At 47.1% G+C, this 25,805-nt stretch overlaps 1 protein-coding gene across 1 annotated transcript in view; it reads right to left on the bottom strand.

The window, feature by feature from the left end:
* Nucleotides 1-25,805, bottom strand: part of VILL (villin like) — a 195,916-nt gene that overhangs the window by 77,390 nt on the left and 92,721 nt on the right. The window contains exons 3-4 of the mRNA XM_029588369.1: nt 12,959-13,033; nt 7,515-7,711 (exon numbers count right to left, since the gene is read on the bottom strand). Of these exons, the coding sequence (XP_029444229.1) occupies nt 7,515-7,711; nt 12,959-13,033 (272 nt within the window). The remainder of the gene's footprint in view (nt 1-7,514; nt 7,712-12,958; nt 13,034-25,805) is intronic.

The following is a 25,805-nucleotide window of genomic DNA, read 5'->3' as shown; positions in this document are numbered from 1 at the left end:
TGGCCCTGCCCTCAGTTCTGGCTGATTGTGCTGCCCAAGCCCAGCAGCAGGATCCCAGCACCAGAAAATCAGCATAGAATTTTAGGTGGAGCCAGCAGATATTAACTAACGTTTATTATATACACTCGAGGTGGGTTGGCTTATTGGGGCTTCAGGCATGCCCCGGTGGGCCGGTCTGACCAATCCCATGGGTTGTTGGTCACAGTGGCCCCCATGCTGGCGGAGCTGCCGCGACCAGCACCAGCTCTGCAGTAGCAGTTCTTAAAGCTGGAAACTCCCCTAAGGCTTTCTGTGGTCTACTTTTTAATTATCACAGTGGCGGCATGAGTCCTGCTTCCTGCTCTCCTTCCCAACCAGCACCGCGGTAGCGTGGGGCCTGTGGCCTGCTCCCTCCTCTACTCGGGTACCCCTCCCGCTTTCGCAATGCGTCGGCAGTAAGAGCTCTCGTGGCTTTTCCATGCGCTGCTGTCTTTGCCTTTTCCTCTGCTGCTGGGAGGTAGCCAGCAGATCTCCCACACCAGCTGAAGGCCTCACACTATTGTCTGCTCCCGGGCCCCCGTTATGCTCGGTCACAGCAACAAAAAAAAAACCCAACAAAAAACCCATACCCCACCCCTGTCCTAACATCTGGACCTTTCAGCTCTCTTCTTCCCACACCATGGGACTCTTCCAGTGCACTAGAGCTCGCCGCTGGCCTCCACTTGCTTTGCAGTGTTGCATGAGGCGGTTGCTGTAAATGTGTCCTCGGACTTGGGCTCTGCTTTGAACGGAGGGTGGACGCTGGAGTTGCTACTTGCACCTGCCAATATACTGGATTGAGGTTGATGTCTAGGTGCCTTAAGGCAGTGGTCCCCAACCCTGTCCTGGGGACCCCCCCAGCCAGTTGGGTTTTCAGGATATCCACAATGAATATGCATGAGAGAAAATTTGCATACACTGTCTCCATAACATGCACATTTTCTCTCATGCATATTCATTGTGGATATCCTGAAAACCCGAATGGCTGTTGGGCCCCCAGGACAGGGTTGGGGACCACTGCCTTAAAGGCCTTGTGATAAAACCAGTTTGGGGGAATCTGGATGTATCCCTAGTTTCACGGAAGGATGTCAAGCTCTAATTAATCCAACTCACACTTAAAAAAAATTAAAAAGTTTAAACTTTAACACCGGAGTTTGAAAGTGTGTATCATCCCTTCTTAGTTTACTCCTCCTTCACCCACAAGAAAGCGAAATCACCACTGTCCAGAAGAAAGTGAACCTTTTCTCACTTTGTCAGGTTTATGGGCCTTTGATGATTATTTATGTAGACTTAATAAAGGCTCTTGTGCAGGTCACAGATCAAGTGTAGGTTCACTGCACCTATTTGTATTGGGGGGAGAAATGTCTGCTGCAGCGTGATTCACTATACCAGTGCCATCTCTGACATCATTAATGCTCCTCACTAGTACAGCAGAAAAAAGCCCTGCTTGTGTGATAGATACTCACAGCACCTATATATATAGAAAAGGGGATACTTCCAGGATCATCAACAGGCAGCCCAGCCTGGATCCCCCTTGACCAGTGTAAGTGAAAGCATTTTCTTTTTAATTCAGAAGCTAAGGTGGGTGAAAAGTGAGCGAGCGTGCATGTGAGCAAGTGTGCATGTGTGTGAGCCAGCATGCATATGTGGGAGTGAGCACGTGTGTGAGAAAATATGTCAGTGAAAGTGCACTTGTGTGTGCGTGAGAGTGTGCTTGTGAGCCAGCATGCATGTGTAGAAGCATGAGAGAGTGCCAGCATTCAGGTGTAGGAGCATGAGAGAGTGCCAGCATTCAGGTGTAGAAGCATGAGAGAGTGCCAGCATTCAGGTGTAGGAGCATGAGAGAGTGCCAGCATTCATGTGTAGGAGCATGAGAGAGTGCCAGCATTCAGGTGTAGGAGCATGAGAGAGTGCCAGCATTCAGGTGTAGAAGCATGAGAGAGTGCCAGCATTCAGGTGTAGGAGCATGAGAGAGTGCCAGCATTCATGTGTAGGAGCATGAGAGAGTGCCAGCATTCAGGTGTAGGAGCATGAGAGAGTGCCAGCATTCATGTGTAGAAGCATGAGAGAGTGCCAGCATTCAGGTGTAGAAGCATGTAAGAGAGCATGCATTGTGGGAGCGTGTGAATGAGCGTGCAGGAGATTGTGTGTGCAGGAGCACGATAGAGTGTGTGTAAGAGAGCGTGTATGTGTGACAGAGCATATGTGCAAGTGTGTATGCACGTGAGTGTGAAAGAGCCAGGGTACATATTTCTGTTGGGTTTTTTGCTCCGCCGGAGCACACTGTACTGTATCGGCCTGTAAGTAATTAGCTGGCTAACTACATAGCTGGATGTGTCAGGGGCAGTGGAACCGGAAAGATATTTAAAACCCACTGTTTGTCTGGCTAACTTTGGAACAAATGGTTTAATCTGGACTTCTATATCTTATTACAAAATAGCACATGCTCATTATACTGCAAAGTCTACAGCCCCCACAATAGAATGCTTTTGGTGCAGTGGATGGGAGGCGCGTTCTGCCTCCAGGTACCACCTCTGTGCTGGTCTGAGCTGGTTACACTGGTTGACTCGTGCTCTAGTTTTGCACACAGCACAACCCAAATCCTGCAGTACAGGAATCCCCGATTATTTTCCACAGGCCACATTCAAATGATGCCATATAGGGGAGGGCTGGGCCATGGCGCCCTCAGCCCGCTCTCTTTTTATGGTTCCACCTTTGCCTGTCTCACCCTCTGGTCCCTTGCTCCCCCCCTCTGGTCCACTCCTCCTTCAGTCCATTGCTCTCTCCTATGGTCCACTGTCCCCTCCACCTATGTTTCCACAATCCATAGCCCCTTTTCTGCCCAGCCTGCCTCCGTTTCATCATCACCTCTTCCTCCAGGTTGTTCTTCTCCATCCTTCAACAGCTGATACAGAGACTTCCTCCACCTCCACTCCAGATTCTGGCTCTTCTTCTGCTATAGAGGCCCTGCTACTTTATGCTTGCATCCCCTTTCCATCCCCGCTTCTGCTCCTGCTCCTCTCCCTCTTATATCTTTCCTAAATTCTTCCTCTCTGCTCCATCTTCTCCTTCTCCTATTCCCCTTTCCTCCTTCCTGTTGGGTTCCTTCCCCTCTTCCTTCTTTTCCTCTTCCTTCCTGCTCTCTCCCTCTTCTTTGCTGCTCCTCCCCCTCGTCTTTCTGTATCCCAGCAGCATTCACATGGCTGCTCTGCCCCCCCCCCCCCCCCGATCTCATCAGTCCTTCTGGGCAGAATGAAACCAATCAGCTGCGAAGGTCAGGGGGAAACAGCGCCTGCTCTGCCCGCTGATCCCCAGCAGTATGAAAGACAGAGAAGATTCTTCTTGTCCCGGCGCTCCCCCAGAATGGGTTGCACCCCCACCCCTCCCCTGTCCCCCCCCCATCGCAGGAGCCCTGTTTACCTATAATCAAATCTAATTTTTATTTCCCTGCCCTTTAATCCCCATCAGTTTTTTCTGGAGGGCTTCACTTTATTATACTCAACAGTATCCTTGCATCCAGGCAAGAGAGAAATTGTTACGCTTGGGCTCCGGACAGGAGTCGTGCACACCACCCAGCAGGGTGGCTCCAGGTGGAGAGAGACAGGAAGCTCGAAACAGAGTCAGGTACCAGGCTGGGTCAGGGCAGGCAGCAAGAATCAGAGTCTAGTACAGGCTGGGTCAGGGCAGGCAGCAGTCAGCAGTGTCTGGGTCCAGGCTGGGTCAGGGCACAGTAAGCAGGGCAGGGCAGGTCAGAAGGCCCGTAGGCCACACACACACACACACGGAAGGCCCGTAGGCCACACACCAATAGCGGGGCAAGGCAGGTCAGAAGGCCCGTAGGCCACACACACACACACGGAAGGCCCGTAGGCCACACACCAATAGCGGGGCAAGGCAGGTCAGAAGGCCCGTAGGCCACACACACACACACGGAAGGCCCGTAGGCCAGGTATGGAAATCAAGGAAGAAGGCCAAAAGGCCGCACAAGGCAAGGCAAGGAAAGGAAAGGCCCGAAGGCCACGCAAGGCAAGGCAAGGCAAGGATAGGCCCGAAGGCCGCGCAAGGCAAGGCAAGGCAAGGATAGGCCCGAAGGCCACGCAAGGCAAGGCAAGGCAAGGATAGGCCCGAAGGCCGCGCAAGGCAAGGCAAGGATAGGCCCGAAGGCCACGCAAGGCAAGGCAAGGCAAGGATAGGCCCGAAGGCCGCGCAAGGCAAGGCAAGGCAAGGATAGGCCCGAAGGCCGCGCAAGGCAAGGCAAGGATAGGCCCGAAGGCCACGCAAGGCAGGCTAGAGCAGGGAGCCCAGGTGAGCTCGATGCCGAAGCACCGAGGCAACTGTCAGGCAGGGTTAAGAGGGCACACCCAGAGCATAGAGTGGACATAGGAGATGGACTGGGCCTGTCAGGAAAGCCAGCCCTAGAGGGACCCCTGGTGGTGAGGCGGTAGCACAGCAGCCACAGCCGTAACAGTACCCCCCCCCTCAAGGCCTCCCCCTCCTCCTGGATCCCATCTGTGCAGGAGGTAATCAAGAATAACGGGAGACCACTCCGGGGGTGATGCGGCAGGGTCAACTCCTTCCCGAGGAAATAAGGCAGTCCATAACCCCACCTGGGGTGATAAGGCAGACACAACCCCAACCTGGGGCAGAAAAATAGTCCATAACCCCTCCTGGGACAAGGCGGCAGGGTTAGACCCCTCCTGGGGTAGCAGAGGCGGTGCAGATTTCCATAACCCCTCCTGGGGTGACAAGGGGAACACAAACCCCACCTGGGGCAGAGAAATAGTCCGTAACCCTTCTTGAGGCGATAGTAGGACCGGTCCGGACCCTTCCAAGGTCGGCATTAAGACCGGTACAGGCCCCTCCAGGGGCGGCAGCTGGGCCAGTACAGCAGGCTCGGATCCTACTCGGGCAATTGTAGCAGGCTCGGACCCCTCTTGGGGCGTTGTAGCAGGCTCGGACCCCTCTCGGGGCGATGAAGCAGGCTCGGACCCCTCTCGGGGCGTTGTAGCAGGCTCGGACCCCTCTCGGGGCGATGAAGCAGGCTCGAACCCCTCTCGGGGCGATGAAGCAGGCTCGGACCCCTCTCGGGGCATTGTAGCAGGCTCGGACCCCTCTTGGGGCGATGAAGCAGGCTCGGACCCCTCTCGGGGCGATGAAGCAGGCTCGGACCCCTCTCGGGGCATTGTAGCAGGCTCGGACCCCTCTCGGGGCGTTGTAGCAGGCTCGGACCCCTCTCGGGGTGATGAAGCAGGCTCGGACCCCTCTCGGGGCGATGAAGCAGGCTCGGACCCCTCTCGGGGCGTTGTAACAGGCTCGGACCCCTCTCGGGGCGATGAAGCAGGCTCGAACCCCTCTCGGGGCGATGAAGCAGGCTCGGACCCCTCTCGGGGCGTCAGCAGGACCGGTATGGACCCCTCCAGGGGTGGCAGCAGGACCGGTATGGACCCCTCCCGGGGTGGCAGCAGGACCAGGTCAGCAGACTCCGATGGCTGACTCAGGAAGTCTGTCAGTAGGACTGGTTCGGACCCCTCTGAAGACGGCAGCAGGGCCGGTTCGGCAGGCTCAGATGGCAGAGTTAGAAAGTCTGTCAGCAGGGCTGGTGCGGACCCCTCCGAGGACGGCAGCAGGGCCGGTTCAGCAGACTCAGGCTCTTCTCGGGGTAGTGCAGCAGGTTCAGATGGCAGAGTAGCATGGTTAAAGGTAGTGTGCATGGAAGACACAGATTGTACTGCCGTGGGCTTGATACCTCGAGCCAAAGTCTGATGCTCCTGATTTTGTTTCTGGAGGAGCAGTTTAGAGAAGGCACAGGCAGTTCTAGGACGTCTAGGGAAGGTGCTCGTTAGTGTCCACTTGGCAGCTGTGGGAAGCTGAGCCCTGCTAGAGTTAATCAGCTCTCTCCGTTGTAGAGAAACCTGTTCCCGAGGCTCTAGCACTGGTCTCACAGAAGCCTTCTTGGCCAGGTAAGTCCTGGGTTTTTCTACCCACAAACTGCCAGCAAAAATGTCTGTTTTAGTTGAGCCAGAAACAGAATACTGGTTAGGAGAGCTGATAGCTTTTTCTAATTGCACAGCTGGTCCTAGAGCAGAACAACAGGGGCAGGGTTTGCCGGGAGGTAACAAACACGGGAGACAGGAGCATTTCCACCACCCTGGTTTAGGAGCCAGACAGTTCAAACACTCCTGATAGACAGAGACATTTTTCTTGTTGCAGTTATTGCATGACCAGTGTTCCTGACCAACAAGTTCACAGGCTAGACAGTTCTGATAGCTAGGATAATTCAAAGTTTGACAGGAATTGCAGGTATAAAACTTTAAAGAAGGAGGCATCTTGGATTAGTGAAAAGTTGACTCACCGGCAGGACACAGACCTATCTCTTCCCCTGGAAAATGTGATGGCTTCGGCATACTGTTACGCTTGGGCTCCGGACAGGAGTCGTGCACACCACCCAGCAGGGTGGCTCCAGGTGGAGAGAGACAGGAAGCTCGAAACAGAGTCAGGTACCAGGCTGGGTCAGGGCAGGCAGCAAGAATCAGAGTCTAGTACAGGCTGGGTCAGGGCAGGCAGCAGTCAGCAGTGTCTGGGTCCAGGCTGGGTCAGGGCACAGTAAGCAGGGCAGGGCAGGTCAGAAGGCCCGTAGGCCACACACACACACACACGGAAGGCCCGTAGGCCACACACCAATAGCGGGGCAAGGCAGGTCAGAAGGCCCGTAGGCCACACACACACACACGGAAGGCCCGTAGGCCACACACACACACACGGAAGGCCCGTAGGCCACACACCAATAGCGGGGCAAGGCAGGTCAGAAGGCCCGTAGGCCACACACACACACACGGAAGGCCCGTAGGCCAGGTATGGAAATCAAGGAAGAAGGCCAAAAGGCCGCACAAGGCAAGGCAAGGAAAGGAAAGGCCCGAAGGCCACGCAAGTCAAGGCAAGGCAAGGATAGGCCCGAAGGCCGCGCAAGGCAAGGCAAGGCAAGGATAGGCCCGAAGGCCACGCAAGGCAAGGCAAGGCAAGGATAGGCCCGAAGGCCGCGCAAGGCAAGGCAAGGCAAGGATAGGCCCGAAGGCCACGCAAGGCAAGGCAAGGATAGGCCCGAAGGCCGCGCAAGGCAAGGCAAGGCAAGGATAGGCCCGAAGGCCACGCAAGGCAGGCTAGAGCAGGGAGCCCAGGTGAGCTCGATGCCGAAGCACCGAGGCAACTGTCAGGCAGGGTTAAGAGGGCACACCCAGAGCATAGAGTGGACATAGGAGATGGACTGGGCCTGTCAGGAAAGCCAGCCCTAGAGGGACCCCTGGTGGTGAGGCGGTAGCACAGCAGCCACAGCCGTAACAGAAATTGCATTCTACTTAACAACTCTTTTTTTTTTTAAATTATATTTATATGATTACCAAGTCGCCCACGATTTATTTGACACCTTTCATAGTAATAGCTGTGCTGCATTTCTAAAACCTTTCCATCAAACCTTGTTTCTTTTGTAGAAATCCACTTACATGATCCCATTCTTAAAGTAGCTTTTAAACGTTTGCGATTCGTTGCCCTGCGCTTCGCGATGCTGGATAGGGCTCCCCCCTAGCTCGTCGTCCAGCTGTGTGGCGTAGAAAGCAGCAGCGCCCTGCTCGTCCTGGGAGGAGTCCTTTCCAATCCAGTAGTGGATGTCTGAGATGAAGCCCGTCGGTGTCTGCTTGTTCTGGGCCACAGAGAAGGAGAAAGAAAGTGAGTTTAGGGCCAGGGTGTAATCACGGACAGAGCAAGACCATTTGAAGGGGGTGGGGGGAAAATCCATGCACCCTTCTCCGGTTGGGGTTTGCCCCACATTATTTACATTTTTTTTATCCCAACCCTTTACTTCTTGCGGCTTCCGGAGCGCCTTCTTCATCCTGGGGTACCACTTTCCATTCCTCTCTGCCAGAGGAAACAAGAGCCCTTGCAGAATCGCAAACAGCAAATACAACCAACCTCTGAAGGGTGAATGAAATGAAGAGAGAGAGAGAGAGAGTCTCAATAATACAGAGCAGAGTGGGAGGAGATGAATGAGAAGGAGAGGGAACAGAAGAGGAATGGGATGGATGGCTTCCGACAGAAGAGGGCAGAGGATTCTGAATGCAAGAGATTAAAGAAGAGAGAGAAAAGGAGGAGGAGAAAGGGAGCTGTGGGATAGCAGAAGAGTGAACGAGAGAGGGAATTACAGGGAAAACAGAAAGAAGGATGAGAGCTAGGAGAGAGGAAAAGGAGAGGGAGGATGGAGTGATGAAGCACAATGGACAGGAGAAGGAATTCTGGGGAACTGAAAGATTAATCAGAAGACAGAGAAAGAGACTGAATGGAAATTTAGAGATTTAAATGAAAGATGTTACAGGCTCCCACTAAAAATGAGTGCTTCCTCATGGACAACCTCCCTCCTGACGTTACTTGGAGGCCAGGCAACTTCAAACACAAAGGCCAGGTTTCACCCCTGGTGTGAAGGCATACCTGCCAACCTTCCCAATTTAAGCAGGAATTTCCCAGCTTGGAGAAGACATCACTTGCACCTCATGAGACAATTAAAACAGGGACCCATTGCTTGCGGTAAGCAGGACCAAAGTCATCTTCCAGGCTCTAGGGACTTATGGGGACAGTGAGACACCAAAGATAACTGGCAATTAAACCACTGAATACAGAAAGGAAAGAAAGGCCTGGGAGACAAGATTTTAGCATAGGAAGGTGGAAGTCTTTATGGAAGATATGGTCTCATATTTCCCACAGCTGTATGGAGACCATTCTTGGACCACTGAGAATGCTATCAAACAGATCCAACATTTCAAGGAGCAAGCCCAGGATTGATTACATTCTCCACTATCTCTCCCACTGTCTCCAGTGAGACCAACAATAACTGAAACATGTCCTGGAGGTAGGCATTTCTTTACGTGTGCCAGAGTGGAGAAATAATTTGAAGTGTCAATCAGTTCCAAAATAGTAGAAGTAGCTATATCACAGTAAAGAGGCTCAAGCTTGTTCCAAACACAAACTGAAAGAATACAGTAGAATGGTAATGGTTAACTGTAGCTCATTTTGATGTATTTACAAAAGACAAGACATCAAGTGAATAAATAGGAATAGAAACATCACATGAATAGGGTCAGTAATAAAGGTACCATTCTTGCTTTGGCAATATTTACATATACTGAAACATATGCTTGTATTTTTGAAGGAGGACTATGTGGTATTTTATAAAAAGTGCAGCGCCTACTGAACAATTTATAAAATACTAGAATAAATCTCTGTGCATCCACTTTCACATATAAATGCCGTATCGTGGATAGGTTTGATAGGCTCATTGTCTATGGAAAAGGACCTTGAGGAATCAAGCCTTTTTTTGTACCAGATATGATAATCAAAGCTAAGGAATATTGGTGTGTGCAAACATTTACGTTTTGAGGCTTTTGAGAAACTTGAATTTAAAAATCCCCATTTGTACATGCATAGCAAAATAACGTTACATAAAAAGAAAAGATCCGATTGATTCATCTCAGAAGTTTGGGCCTCCTATGGGTAAATAGCAAGTTATTACCTTTTTTAGTTTTTTTTCTGAATCACAAAAGTAAATATTTGACTAATATTTATGCTGTTTTGAAACTTTCCAAAAGATATTTCGAGTGCTCAGCAAATGGAACCTTCCTTTACCATACCCTGCTCTGCCTCCATTCCGGCTCATTGTTACAATTCTGCTCATGGGAGGGTCCCATGAGTGGCCTCGCTCATCCACTGCTCCTCCCGATACCACCTGGCCGGTCTTGCCACTTGTCTCCTGTGTGGTCTTGGAGCACCGCCAACCTCCTGATTCCACCTTGGCCTAGCTGCCGCTCTCCGCGGCTGAAGAGAAGCTGCCTGATCTTTGCAACCACACCAACGCTCCAGCCTGATCTTCACGGACTCAGGGCCATCGACTTCCATCTCTGCTCCCGCCTAATATCATTTCCCTAGGTGCATGTGTGCACCTCTCCCTAAGATTTAAAGGGACTATGTGAGAAAAGCCCTGCGGCTTCCTGTAGCCCTATAAAAGGGTTCTTCAGTCTTTGCTCCTGGTCTTCACAAGGTATTCAGTCTTCCATGATCTTCAAGGTCTTCTGTTTCCTGTCTTCAGAGTTGCAGGTCTGCCATGTCTTCTTTCCTGTGATGTTCCTGGTCTCTCGTCATGTTCCTGATTCCTGTGTCACTGTCTTCCTGGTTTCCTGAGTCCAAATCTTCAATCCTGCTTCCAAGCCTGTTTCCAAGTCTTTGGTTCCTGTTCCTAATCAGTGTCCTGCCTGAGTCTTCCATTTGGTTCTAGTCTTCGGAGTCTTCCAAGTTTTTGAGTCTGAGTCTGAGTTCCCGAGTTTTCAGAGTTTTAGTTCCAGCTTCTGTCTTGTTTCAAGTTTTTGTGCCACTACTGGTGTGGTGTGCAACCAGCCCCGAGGTTGTGTAGGGCGTGCAATATCGTTGACATTGTCTAATTCGTGAAAAACGAATGCACATCCCTACCAGAAACCCACAGGAAATAAACTTCTTCCTGAAATTCTAATGCTCCTCATTAGTGAGTAGCCCAGATATGCCAAAACTGTTCCATGAAGAAAGAGTCTGTTTCTTTACATTTAGCCTTGCCACTTATTCTTTCCTGGTATATTCAGCATCTGTCCACATCTGAGATACTGTAGTTAAGGACAAGTCAAGCCTCCTCTGTCATGGGCATCCCAGATCCTATGGAGTTGCTTTTACACTCTTTAGCTGACAGAAAGGCTGCGCAGCCAGAAGAGACTAAATTAGTCAGATTGGCCAATTCAGCATTTCCTACAGCATGGAAAACCTCTAAAGAGGCAACCTCTGCCAACTAAAACATTTTGATTTCTTTAATATAAGGGATTGTTTTGTTTATATTATGGGGCATCTCCAAAGCATTTCAGTGTAATTCTATTTAAAGCATGCTGCTAGAAGACCCAATCATTCTTGTATATTTATATTTTATAATGATACTTTCTATCAAACATAATTGTGCCTTTTCATAAAATTGCCTTTATGTTCCTGCCTACACCCTCAGTACACCATGTACACTGTGTAGCTGCTTGTCGTTGGAAGTGAAGTGAATGGAAATACAGGAGGGCGCAGAGCATCTTTTGCAAATTCAGCTGTGCACAAGGCACCAGAATCCTGCTTAAACAAGACTTTATTACCATACCTAGTCTGGACTTAGTGCTATCTTTTTTCTTTCTTTTCCAAATACTTCCAGAGAGATAGGTTAGAAGTAAAGGACTTTCACAAATTTCTCTTTTTTCCCTTTAAAAAATTAAGGCATTATTATTGTTGACTTTTAAAAACGTGGTGAACTTCCCCATGTAGATACATGGCATTCCATGACTTTCTAAGCTGATATGTTTCTGAATCCTTATACATCCATTAAGTCAAATATCATTTTGCTGATATCTGGTAAAGTTAGGACAAAAATGCAGGGACTGGTGCCCACTGCCATATGGGAGCCCTGAAATCAATCCTGAAGCTCCCTGGGCCGCCCAGAGCTGGGGATGCTGCAGAGAAAGCATTTACAGTCCTCAAGGAGATGGGAATCTCAGTCATAATGTAACTAGTGACACTTAGTCGTTATTCTCGGGGTACACAAGTAGCAGGTTCTGGAAGGAGCTGCAGTCTGTGGTCCTTGTCCAAAAGATCATTAAATGAGGGAAAATCCCCCTGATAATTGCAAATGAAGGTTCATGTCATTATAGCCCTGAAAGGACAGTTCTGACTGAGCCAGAAGCCCACAGGAAAAAAAACAACTATTGGGCTAGGAAAAAGTATGGAGGCCATCAGCATTGCAATGTGCTCTGCCCATACAGCTAACACAGCCATGTGATGTCAGTGCACAGGAGCCCATAAACAGACACATGGACAAAATGATGAGTTTCATTTCCACTTCAAATCTTTCCAGTTTAATATTACTCTCTTGAAACTCTCTGCATTGGTGAACAGGCATTGTGGATTGTAAGCTAAGGAAGGATATATGAATGGACATGAACAAAAATCCTGCACATGGCATGCTTTACTGCTCGGAAGTTTCAGATTTTCTGCATTCTAGCTCAACCATTTTTCTGTGAATTATTTAAATAAATGACATTTCACAATCTATGGGGTGGTCAGAGTGCTCGTGAACCCTGCCATTACTTTACTCTGAATACCCTCAGATTGACTGAAAAAAAAATGTACCTGCAAACTATTGAAATATACAACAGCCATGTTATTGTAATTTATTGCAATCTATTGTAAAGCCACTGGGTGGCACTGTTCTAGTTAAGGGGTTCATGTAAGAGGGGAAAATGTTTTCTCTTATTACTTGGCCTCTGTATTGTGGATTTGTTGCCTTGCTGTTCACTTATTGATTTCAAGGATCTTTTCAGAGGTGATTTACTCACTCCCAGTCTCAGTTTGTAACAAGAAGGAGAGCCCTCTCATCCTGTTTCAGATTCCTGCTGCAGCTTTGGTGCAGCAAAACAACGGTTCCCTGAACGCCCCCCCCCCCCCCCCCCCCCAAAAAAACTTGAATGCAGGTTATTTTTAAGTGAAGACTGAAAGAAAGATTTTGAAGGGTCTGGAAACTTGATATATTTTCACGTGAAGCTTAAGAATGAAAGAAGACAAAAGGTATTTGATTTTCTTTCATGCAGCATTTGTCCTGTTATTGTTTCTGTGAATTTGCTCTCACTTTTGAAAAAAAAAAAAAAAAAAGTGAAACCAGATTAGGTGTGTTGAAACCAGTTATAAGGGATGACAAGTACCCTGCAGGTGTTAGGACATTTTGCTGTCCTGAGAATAAAATTCCTGAACTCCCATCAGACAATGTTTGACTCACAGAATGTGAGTACAGGTGGTTCTCTCCAGGAACTGAGAGCCAAGCAAACCAAAGAATATTCCAGTTTGTTTTCATACTTACGTGCAAAATGATATAGCAGTCACCTTCAAAAAAGCTCCCGTAGGCCTTTTCAGGAAGTGGGACCATTTCCATTTTCTGCAATGAAATACGACAAACAGTTACCCTGACTGACATCTTTGCTTAGAATCAACCTGTCAACAAAGAGAAACTTCAGTACGTCTTGTAGGGCTTTAGAAATGATAAATTAGTAGTTATACCTGCAGAATTTATCAAGGCCAGCTAGTGAGTCTAATGTACACTGCTGCATGTTAGCAAAACTGTTAATTAAGATCATTTTGCCAATGAAGGCAGGCCAAGAAAAAATTTGAGAAGAAACTTTCCACAGAGGCAAAAACGAATAAAATTATTTTTCAAATACAACAAAATCAGGAAGCCTGTGAGGGTGTCAGTGGGCCATTAGATAAACATAGGGTAAAAGGGGAACTGAGAGAGGACAAGGTTATAGCAGAAAAACCAAATGAGTTCTTTGCTTCGGTCTTTACTAATGAGGATGTTAGAGAGATACCCACGCTGGCAATGATCTTTGAAGCTGATGGTTCAGAGAAACTGAAGCAAATAACTGGTGAAACTGGAAGAGGTAGTGCTTAATAAATCACCAGACCCACAGAAAAACTCATAGGAAAGAACTCATAGCAAATTGTAAGCAAATTGTAAGGCCTGTTACTAGCAATCTGTGGCCTATCAATTTCAACCACTGTGCCTGAAGACTGAATGGTGGCCAATAGAATGTCAGTTTTCAGAAAGGACACCAGGGGTGATCCAGGAAACTATAGACCAGCGAGCTTGACGTTGATGATGGGCAAAACAGCAGAAGCTATTCTTAAGAACAGAATTACAGGTCATACGGATAGTTATGGCTTAATAGGGATGTGCTCAGCAAACAGAAGTCTTGCCTTACCAATCTATTAGAATTTTTTAAAGGTCTAATTAAACATTTAGATAAGGGCAAACCAGTCAATACAGGGTATCTGGATTTTTAGAAGGCATTTCACAAAATTCTTTATGGGAGAATCCTCAGGAAATTAAAAAGTCATGGATAGGAGGTGACTATGGGGTGGATTTTAAAAAGGTTATGGGCGTAATATATGTGCGTAACCCTTTTAAACCCCTCCTGCATGCGACGCGCACAAGCCCCGGGACGCCTAGAGGCAGGCGTAAATAAAAAAATAAAGGTAGGGGGAATTTAGGTAGGGCTGGGGGGATAGGTTAAATAGGGGAAGGGAGGGGAAGCTGGGGGAGGTGCGGAAGGAAAGTTCCCTCCGAGGCCGCTCCGATTTTGGAGCGGCCTCGGAGGGAACGGAGAAAGCCATCAGGGCTCCCCTAGGGATTGGCGTGCGCAAGGTGCACAAGTGTGCACCCCCTTGTGCACGCCGACCCCGGATTTTATAACATGCGCGCGGCTGCGCGCGCATGTTATAAAATCGGGCGTAGATACGTCTGTGCGTAGATACGCCCGCGCGTAGATGCGAAAATCTGGCCCTATGGGTTGATAACTGGTTTAAAAAGAGAAAGTTTTAGAATTGTTAGATTTAAGATTGGTATTTGGTTGCTAGTGTTAGAATTGTTTGTGCTGTGGGCAGGGCAGGACTGAGACATGTTGGCTCCCAGGGAAAGCTAGTAATTCAGTGTTCCCTAATAATTTGGCACCACCCCCAAAATATTCCAAACAGGATAGCATTACTTCTTCCTTTAAATTCTAAATACGAACGAAAAGAATAAATAGTGCAAAACAGCTGACAAATATAACATCCAAAAATGTAAAACTCATAGACACATTTTTAAAAATTTCACAAACACCAATATAATATTTCAAAACAGTGTACATCAAATATAACACCCAATAATTCAAACTAATAAGGATAAAAATATTCCCCTGCTCTTTATACCTGGAAACGCTCTCAGGCTCACACACATGCTCACTGACTCACATACTCTCTTTCAGGCTCACACACACGCTCACTGACTCACATACTCTCTTTCAGGCTCACACACATGCTCACTGACTCACATACTCTCTTTCAGGCACACACACACGCTCACTGACTCACATACTCTCAGGCTCACACACATGCTCACTGACTCACATACTCTCTTTCAGGTACACACACACGCTCACTGACTCACATACTCTCTTTCAGGCTCACACACATGCTCACTGACTCACATACTCTCTTTCAGGCTCACACACACGCTCACTGACTCACATACTCTCTTTCAGGCACACACACACATGTTGATTCACACACACACATACTGTATGCTCTCTATCATGCTTACATATGATCACTGCTCTGCAACAGAATACACACTTGTACTAGCGCAGGGGTTGCCACATTTTTTTGGGAATGCGGACCCTTTTCAAAGTCCAAAATTTTTACAAACCCCCATATGCTTCTCTTTCATTTTTAGTTGCAGGTATATGCCACATATAGATAAGTTATTAATGTACTAAGAAAGAAATAATTATATTCACACCAGAATCATTCATAATATATAAAACTTACTAAATGATGCTTAATGATCTAAACAGAATATATATAATTGCAAAGCACAGCAGTAAATGTGCAAGAATGTACTCACATTCATAAACTTATGTAATATAACTACAGGCAGCAACACAGCTGGATTTGTCTGGATCTGGAGCAACTGGGGTGGAATGGACTGGTGAAGGGAGAGAGAGACAGAGACTGGCAGTGTGGGAAAGAGAGTCAGACTGGCAAGGATGAACAGTTGGAGGGAGAGAGAGTGGGAAAGACTGGAGAAGATGGATGAGTGGAAGGAGAGAGAGTACAACTGGGATTGACTAGCGGAGGAAGGGAAAGAGACTGGTGGGGATGGACTGGTGGAAGGAGAGAGAGAGAGAGAGAGACTGTTGGAGGGAGAGTGAGAGAATCTGATGGTATTGCACTGATGGAGGAAGGGAGAGAGACACACACACACAGGAGGGGTATGGACTGTTGGAGGGATAGAGATAGAGTCTAGTAGGGATGAACTAATGGAGGGAAAAAATGGAAATGAAAAAAATGGGGTATCTTTGGTATTACATCTAAAGTTTACATTTAGGCTTGGGGGTGGCCTGTATGGAGTGCCAGTTTCTACTAACTTTAACAGAAGGTTTGGGGGTGGCCTGCATGCAGAGCAGGTGCAAGGCTATTGGGTGCCCTAGGTGACCCTTGCGCTGCCGCCCCCCCCCCCGGTCGTGCCCCTCCACCTGTTTCGGCACCGACTGTGTGCTTCTCAGGGCTGCTTGCAGCTGCTCGCAGCCCTGAGAAGCACACAGTCTCTATTTCTCTTTGGCACGAGCGGGATAGGCCAAAGTTCACCTAATGGACGCGCCGGCCCTGCCTGCATGGAGCAACAGTTGCTACTACCCTAAAAAAAAAAAATAAATAAAAATGGTGGGCAGACTGGTTGGACCATTTTTGCCTTTATCTGCCATCTTTCACTATGTTACTATGCGAGAGACTGGTAGGGATGGACTGGTAGAGGCAGAGAGAGAGAAAGAGAAAGTCTGGTAGGGATGGATTGGTGGAGAAAGAGATAGAGACTGGTGGGCATGGGCTGGTGGAGGGAGAGAGAGAGAGAGAGAATGATGGGGATAGACTGATAGAGAGAGAAAGAGAGATGTGGGAATGGATCTGTGGAGGGAGAGAGAGAGACTAATGGGTATGGACGGGGAGAGAGAGAGAATGGCTGCTAGGGATGGAAGAGAGAGAGAAACTGGCTGGGATAGACTTGTGGAGAGAGAGACTCATGGGGATGGACTGGTGGGGAGAGAGAGAGAGACTCATGGGGATGGACTGGTGGAGGGAAAAAGAGACTATGGGGATGGGCTATGGAGGGAAAGATAGGGAGAGAGAGTGGTGAGGATGGACTAATTGAGGGAGGGAGAGAGAGACTGGTAGGGATGGACTGTTGGGGAGAGACAGAGAGACTGGTGGGGATAGACTGGTGGCGAGAGAGAGAGACACTGGTAAGGATGGACTAAGGGAGGGAGAGAGAGAGAGACTGCTGGGAATGGACTGCTGGAGAAAGAGAAAGACTGGAAGAGATAGACTGGTGGAGGGAGAGAGAGAAAGACAGGTGGGGATGGACTGGAGGAGGGAGAGAGAGAAGCTGGTGGGGATGGACTGTGGACGGAGAGAGACTGGTGGGGATGGACTGGTGGAGGGAGAGAAGAGAGAGACAGATGGGGATAGACTAGTGGTGAGAGATAGAGACAGGTGGGGATGGACTGGTGGAGGGCGATACTGGCAGAATGAACTGGAGGAGGGAAAGAGAGAGAGATTGGTGGGATGGACTAGTGGAGTGGGATAGAATCTGATGGGAATGGAGTGGTGGAGGGAGAGAGAGAAAGACAGGTGGGGATGCAATGGTGGAGGGAGAGAGAGAGACTGGTGGAGATGGACGTAGAGGGAGAGAGAGAGTGAAACTGGTGGGGATGGATTGTGGAGAGAGATAGAGACTGGTATATATGGAATGGTGGAGGGAGGGGAAAAGTGGTTGGGATGGTCTGAGCAGACAAAGAGAGAGAGAGAGAGAGAGACTGATTGGGGAAGAGGAACGAGGGATGTTTGAGACAGGCCCACATCACTAAAAGGGAGAGGTGTAGAGAGGTTTGGTGAAATATTTCCCTCCCAAACCCAGCCCCCCCATGGTATTTTTTTTAATTTGTTTTAAAGAAAATTACCTGTGACAATGAAAACACCCTGTTTGTTCGATCTTGGCGTGAGTCCAATGGCTCTCTCCACACCTAACTTTTACTAAATTCCACACATGTAGAAACAGGACAGCCCTGTTCATAAACCAAGAGGCACCGCTACAAATATTTTGCACCATTGTCATAAGGTACTGAGTATGCATGTACTCAGAACCTATAGGAAACCTGCCATACCATAACGTCTTAACTATCAGACTCAAACAGTAGCAACTTTACCAATGAAAAGATAACACTACAAATATTTCATCAGGACCTAATAAACCAATACAATTCCTATCAAGAAAACAGAACAAGTCAGGCTGTTATAGATCCTATATAGAAATCACATGCTAGCAGAATACTTCACTTTAGTTCCACAGGCAGAATCCTGACAGACCTGGCCAAATTCAGAATAAAGAGACCACAAAGTAGAAATACAAACATGCAGACAAACTGAAATGGAAACCACAAGAAACCAGACTCTGTATGCAGTGCAACAATAGAAAAACAGAAACATCACTATTCCTCATAAAACATCAAGCAAAAACATCAGAGAATATTTATTTATTTATTTGTTTATTTATTTATTTAGATTTATATTCCGCTTTTCGCACTTTTTTCACCACTTCAAAGTGGATTACATTCAGGTACTGTAGGTGTTTCTCTATTGTTTAATGAACTTGTATTTTGCAGATCTACAATATAAAACATCAATCATAATAGTAAAACCATACTAATAAAATGAATAAATATTTCAAAACAGCTGATGAATAGAATATTTTTATAAATTTCCCAAACAACAATAAAGTATTTCAAAATAGGAGATTCATCAAATAACACCCAGTAATTAGGACTAAGGATTACAGATCTCCTGCTCTCCATACTTGGGAGATTTTGATTTCCAGGCACCCTATGATTGTTGTGGATTAGTAGAGGAGGGGCAGGGGAGGAGGGAATACATAGTCTTTCTCCTCTCTTTCATATACACACATACATTCATTCTTTCTCACATAGAAGGGCACACTCTCATTCATGTTCCCTCTCACAGAGGCTCTCTCACACACATACACACACACACACACACCCCCCCCACACACACACACACACACACCTACATGCTCATATATGATCTCAATGACGAACACATGCCGTCAATAATATGCACACATGCTGCCTCACATGCTTTCACTGACACACACATGCTCTCAAATATGCTTTCACTGACAAATATATGTTCACATATGCTTTCACAAACACATGCTCTCAGTCACATATGTTCCAACACATACTCTTACTGACAGATACATATGCCCAAATATATTCTCTCTATAATGCACAAAGGCTCTCTCACATGCTCTCTATGACCAACAAACACACATGTTCTCATTGACACACACGGATGCTCAGAATGCTTCCACTGACTCACACATGCTCACATATACTCTGACATACCCTTTAGCTCTCACTGATACATACACACGGTTTTAGTCACATATGCTCTTACTGACACTTATACAGGCTCTGCCTCTCACTGAAACCTTCACCCACCCACACCCTCTCTCATGTACTTCCACACACATACTGACTCTCTGACTCATGCAGGGGAACTGCCTCTCTCCCCTGTCTTTAGCAGCCAGTGAGATGGGTTCCATTCATTCTGGCCGTCAGCCACCAGCAGGATGGGCTCTGCACACATACACATGCCCTCTTCTTCTCATACCTCTCTTCCTCGTCCTCATTCCCCCTTTCCCTTCCCTGTCAGTCACTCACCACCCTTCCCTCACTCTCACCTCCCTTCCCTCCCAGTCACTCACCCCCTCACTCTCACTCACCTTCATCCCTTCCCTCTCAGTCTCTCACCCCTTCTCATCCCCTCACATTCACTTGCTCCCTCTTATTCCCACCCTTCCCTTCCCACCCCAACTAGAAAAGATGCAGAGAAGGGAAACAAAATGTAAAGGAGATGAAACAGTTTTCTTATGAAGGAAGGCTAAATAAGTTAGGGCTCTTCAGTATGAAGAAGCGACAACTGAGAAGAGATATACTAGAGGTGTATAACATTTTAAAGTAGGGTGAACCAGGTAATTAGGGTATAGTTATTTAGCCTTTCAAATAGTACTAAGACTAGGGATGAAATTAACAGGTAACAGTTCTAAAACAAAGCAGAAAAAATATGTTCTCACTCAATGCACAATCAGCTGTGGAATTTGTTGCCAGAGGATGTGGTCAAGGGATCTAGCATAGCTGGGATTAAAAGGGATTTAGACAAGCTCCTGGAGGTAAAGTTCATAAAGCATTATTCGCCAGGTAGAATTGGGAAAACCACTGCTTATCTCTGGGAATGAACACTGTGGAGTGGATTTGGGATCTGCTGGTTACTGCCTAGGATCCCCTTCTGGCCACTGTCAGAGACAGAAAGCTCAGCTCGATGGACCCAGCACGGCACTGCTTATGTTTTAAGGATTAAGAACACACCCACTGAATAAAAAGGTCTTTTTTTTTCTCTAGGGTGCACGAGACTATATTCTACCCCACTCTTACATTTTATAAACCTCTAGTATACAGGTGTTGAGACCATTTAAAACCTAGCTAGCTTTTTTGAGTAAGCTAAATTAATTTGACAACATATAAAAAAAGAAATAGCGCATTTGAAAACTGGCACTGATATTTTATATACCAATTTCAGCAAGCGTTACATTTGCTATTTATACAACATTGGTCTAATAAGTCAGAAACAGGTAGCTAAAAAATGGTCTTAACTGCCATTGTTCCATTATTTTCTCATCAGGCTTGATGCCTATTTTAGAGTCTCCATCAGTGTGCAATAACCGTCCACCGATGTCGCTGTTGAATGTAGCATTGCCCAGTAATAATCATGCACACACTGTTCTGCTACAGAGTAGTAGGACATGCCCCACTGCGACTTAAAAGCTTGAATAACCACTACAATAACAATAGCCTTGTTTCTTAATGGTTTACACAATATGGTCTTTTTTCTTTTCCATGTTGTTGGAACACTGACATCAGTGATTCTCAACACTGCTGCTTTTATATTTATGTACTGAGCACATAAAATTTAACAGCATCCAGGGAATGCCTCCAGCCCCATTCCTTTTCATTTGGGTAAATTTTGTGTGCGTGAGTTATGCGCATAAAATTTACCTGCTGAGTGGGGGAGGGGGAGAGCATTTTAACCCCAAAGATTTGCACGGCTAACTCCCAAACGGGCCGATACAGAAAAACCCGCGGGAGAGCGGACGAGCGCCCGCTCTCCTGGCGCGCGCCCAGGCCACTCTCCTGGGCACACGATTCAGAAAGAAAAAATATGCAAATCAGGGTCCGCGGTAAAAGGAGGCGCTAGGGACACTAGCACGTCCCTAGCGCCTCCTTTTTGACAGAAGTGGCGGCTGTCATTGGGTTTTGTCAGCCGATGCTCAATTTTACCGGTGTCGGTTCTCGAACCAGCTGACAGCCACAGGTTCGGAAAATGGACACAAGCAAAATTGAGCATCCGTTTTCCAACCCACGGGCAGATTTAAAATTTTTTTTTTATTTAAATTTTTTTTTTATTTTTGGGGCCTCCAACTTAATATCACTATGATATTAAGTTGGAGGGTGTATAGAAAAGCAGTTTTTTCTGCTTTTCTGTACACTTTCCTGGTGCCGGCTGAAATTAACGCCTGCCTTTGCCAGGCGTTAATTTCTGAAAGTAAAATGTGCGGCTTGGCTGCACATTTTACTTTCTGTATCGTGCGGGAATAGCTAATAGACCAATCAATATGCATTTGCATGTTGTGGGCGCTATTAATTTCGGGAAGGGGGGGTTGATGGCGCATTTTCCACACGCTATTACCCCTCACTGTATAAGGGGTAAAAATAACGCGTGGAAAATGCGCGTCCAACCGGGGGCTAACAGTGCGCTTGGCCTGAACGCACTTTACTGCATCGGCCCGAAAGTTAGCTGGAGAGCTTTTTAGAATATCAACCTCAAAAAGTACATATCTTGAGTGTTATACAGTGTAATAATTGTGGAGCCTTAGGGGTCAATGCAATACAGCACGCTCAGTCGAGCACACTGTTTAACCCTCAGTTGGACGCGGGTTCTGCAGGCACAACGTAATCCCCTTATGCAATAAGGGGATTAGCATCCTTTTTCTAAACTGGCAGAAAGCCGCGGACAACTGAGCACTCCCGGGCTTCTGCTGTTAAGGAGGCGCTAGGGGCATGCAATCAACCCTAGCACCTCCTTGACAACGCGACTCCTAATTTAAATATTGCATGGCGCCCCCAGGAGAGGTGCCTGAGGGTGTGTTAGGAAAGCGGGCGCTGAACACTCAGCGCCCACTTTCATTGCTTTTTTTTGCACCGGCCCCTTAGTCTTTAGATAAGCCTTCTGGAGGCTTTGAGGTCGCCCTATTGATTGCCTTATATAAACTCAACTCATTGAGGAAGTGGCCAGAACTGAAGGAGCTTTCCTTCATATGGTTTTGAAAGACAAGGAGTAAATGGATTATTGTGAGTTCTGCCAGAATAAGATATGAATTAGAGACACGACCCACAAATGACACCAATACAAAATGTTTTCAAAGCAATAGAGCTAGAAGATAGAACCCCAAAAGCATCTGGTGAGGTGACAGAATTGAACACCCATCATAAAAGAACATAAGAATTAACATGCTGGGTCAGACCAAGGTCTATCTAAACCAGCATCCTATGGCTAATTCAGTTACTAATCCAGGTTGCAAGTACCTGACAGATCCCATAAAGTAGATCTAATTCCTATTTCTCACTTCCAAAGATAGCAATAGCTATCCTTAGTCTACCTGGCTTATTGTGTGTTATAGATTTTTCCTCCAGGAACTTGTCCAAACCTCTTTTAAACCATGTTATGATAGCTGCCTTGCTCACGTCCTCTGAAAACAGATTCCAGAGCTTGATATTACTTTGAGTGAAAAAGTAATTTCTACTTGTGGCGCCCCTTGGGTCAGCCACCAATGGCTCTAGGTGCCTGCTTAGAACTTTTACATCTATAAGCCTTCCATCCCTTTCTTCCCCTACCAACTTGGAGGGTTTGGAATGGATACCTCATCCTATTTAGTGTATCCATTTTAGTGTTCAGTGGTGTTATTTTTATTTAGCTTCAGAGCAGTGAGGATGTAGTTTTTTTTCACTCTCTGGTGAGGCATCCCTGCCTCATAAGGAACTTTAGTTCGGAGGAGATTTCTCGCTGTGCACTCCCTACCATAGGATCTCCCTCCTATTTTTTACAGTGAGATAGATTTTTTTCTGGATTCCCTTTGGGACTCCTGAGAAGGGGCTGAAGACCTGTGAGCCTATTCTACTCCCTAGGTGAGGCAAGTACCAGTGATGATTTTTGATGGCCAAAATATATCCTGATTTTTTCAGAAGGGACTCCTGCTTGAACCTTGCACCCTTTGGAGAAGGCTTTCCCCCAGATATAGAGGACAAGGGCTAAAGCCCTGTGAGTCTTAATTTACTCCCTAGATGAGGCAATCACAAGTGATAGTGAAGCAGCAGGAACCCCAAGAGATTACAATTGTGAATTCAGACAACCAGTATTCGCATATTGTTTGTGGGGAGGTTTTTCGACTCCACCCTCCCCACTGGGTTCCAGGGCTGGGTTAGCCTAGCTCCCAATTTCCAAAGACCTTTCTTACAAGAGAAGTGACCAGTACCAACATCGAGGAGAAGGACCAAGATCTTGGGGTTTCTCAATCGAATCTCTAGCCCAGGGGACCAGGATAGGCTGGGCAATTGTGAATAAACTAGACTAAAGATAGGACTTTTCCATGTTTGAGGAGGCCCCCCACCAATAGGATTCCCATTTAGCCCACTTGGAGAGTTTGTGCACTTTAAAATCACCATGGGAAGATTTACCCAGACACCTGAGAAAAAGGACACCTACCCAGAAGAGAAAAACAACTTTGTACATAAGTCGGCTGTAAATTCACCCTTATGAAAAATGGACTTCAATTTACAGTAATTGTTAAGTAATTAGTAAACATCTAATTTAACACCAGTACCTTGTCCTGCCTGATTTGTCCCAGTATCTCACCCCTTGAGATGAAGCCACTAGCACCACAGAGAGAGAGACACACACAGACACCACTGCCTGGGCCATAAGCAAGAGTTTCACCCCCACAAAAAGGATTCCACTCTTGAGACAGAGAGTAAAGGTATGGGAAAAGTGCAGCTGGAGTAGCCCCGAAGAATAAATATATTTGTGTACCCTTGGGACCTAAACCGCCCAAGTAAGGGTTACATAAAATGGCACCCAATATGGGGCTTGAGGGTGTGGAAAAGTACAACTGCGTGTTTCCGACAAGAAATGGAGCTTTGGTGAACGTACAATGTACCATGAAGTTTGATAACAAAAACCCCCCACAAAGCATACAACAAAATGGCGATCATTCCCATGCTCAAGCATTGGAAGGAAGGGATGTGTTCTAAAGAAGACGAAGCATGCGATTTGTGTAGCTGATGTCACCACAGAGTATGCGACTTACAACAAGCAATGCGTGTTTGCGATTTCAGCCACAGAATGAGGGATTGTGTGGCATGGGTGTGTGCGCCAAGAGATTGCAGTTGTAGGCCAAGTCTCCTGACTACAAAAGGATAGCTGAACCAAATGATCGCCCTTGCATTTAACAACCAAAATACTTATTAAACAACTGATGTACTTTCCAATACTTTACTCCTTGAGTGAGGTGGTGAAAGTAAAAGCAGTGCAACTTTTATCAGTCAGCTTGGCCGAGAATCTTCCAACGAAACCATGTAACTCCAGTGAGGGAGGCCTACTGAAATCTTTGAAAGAAGGAACCTATGCCATACAGGTGATGGCAGCAGATGGGTGAGCGAAACTGTGATCCTTGTCAGTGGACTGGGCCACGTATTTGGCTTAACCAAGGCGGCAAGACTGCACTGACAGTCGATGCTCTGACTGCCAGGTAGTTCAGTATCTGGTGACGGTTAATACTCACTGTTACTACTGTGATGGCCTGTTGTTTAAAGACATTGGGGTGGGGCCTGGCATAAGTGTGGGATGGAGTGGAGGCCCTTCAGCCACTTGTACCTTTAAACAGATGGTTATTCACCCAAGTGATGGATACATCTTTCCAGGAGGATCCGAAGAGATTGGTGGTAGCACTGTAAAAGAGAAAACAACTACAGCTGGACAATCCTTCCTTGCCGAGCCCGTCTGCTTCTCCTGCTGTGGATGAAGCAGCTAAGCTGGAGACAAGGAGTGGTCAGGCTTTCCCTTTCAGTGATATCCAAGAGGTAATGGGGAAGGCCAGCATTACAAAACCTGCAATCAGTGGGGCCTGCAGTGATACTGGTGTGTTTTGGGCTGAGCAAATGGATGCACAGGAGCTTGATTCAGTCATGCTGTTCACCGTCATTGGGCAAGGTAGTGAAATCATTGGAGCTAGAACACGTGCAGCCAGGAAAACTTATACCCTGGAGTCACATTGTCCCATTGGTTATCCTCCTTCCACCATATCTCTGAAATTCCTATAATGCATTTATCCTCATATAATGCCTCATATAATGCCATACATTCTAACTCACCAATCTTATTGTTCTTTCATTTTTATTTGCATTTATAACTTGTTCATTAGAAAATAATACAGGCAGTATACAGTCATTCACATCTGAGTGCACCGGGGATAATCAAGAAGATCCCATAAAATTCAATCATCAGAGATATTTGTTGCGCACAAAGGGCCTTGGCACTGGGACGAGTAGGTGTGCCCTTGGACCTCAGCAAACCGGGAGAGGAGCTCCGAAGAAGCGCTGAGGCAGGTGAGATGAAACCTCGTCTGGGTGAAAGGCAGAAGCCCAAGCCCCCACCGACTTGCACGGCCTCCGTGAGGCCAACCACGCAAGGTTGGTCTCTGAGAAGTCCTCCGACCACTCCAAGCCCTTTCGTACCTGCTGCTGGTTAATGGCAGAGGTGGCAGGCTGGACAGGAGGCAGAAGTGGAAGAGGACATCTGGCAAGCGTGGACAGTGGAGACAACGGAGCTGGAGAAGACAAAGACTCAGGGTTCTGGAGAAGACAAAGACTCAGGATACTGGCGAAGATGACAGAAGAGTTAAAACTCAGATGCTGGAGGTAACCGGTCAG

Source organism: Rhinatrema bivittatum, chromosome 2, assembly GCF_901001135.1.
Source record: "Rhinatrema bivittatum chromosome 2, aRhiBiv1.1, whole genome shotgun sequence".
Classification (NCBI taxonomy): domain Eukaryota; kingdom Metazoa; phylum Chordata; class Amphibia; order Gymnophiona; family Rhinatrematidae; genus Rhinatrema; species Rhinatrema bivittatum.
Note: the sequence above shows the minus strand (reverse complement) of the source record. Positions and strands in the feature narration are given on the sequence as shown.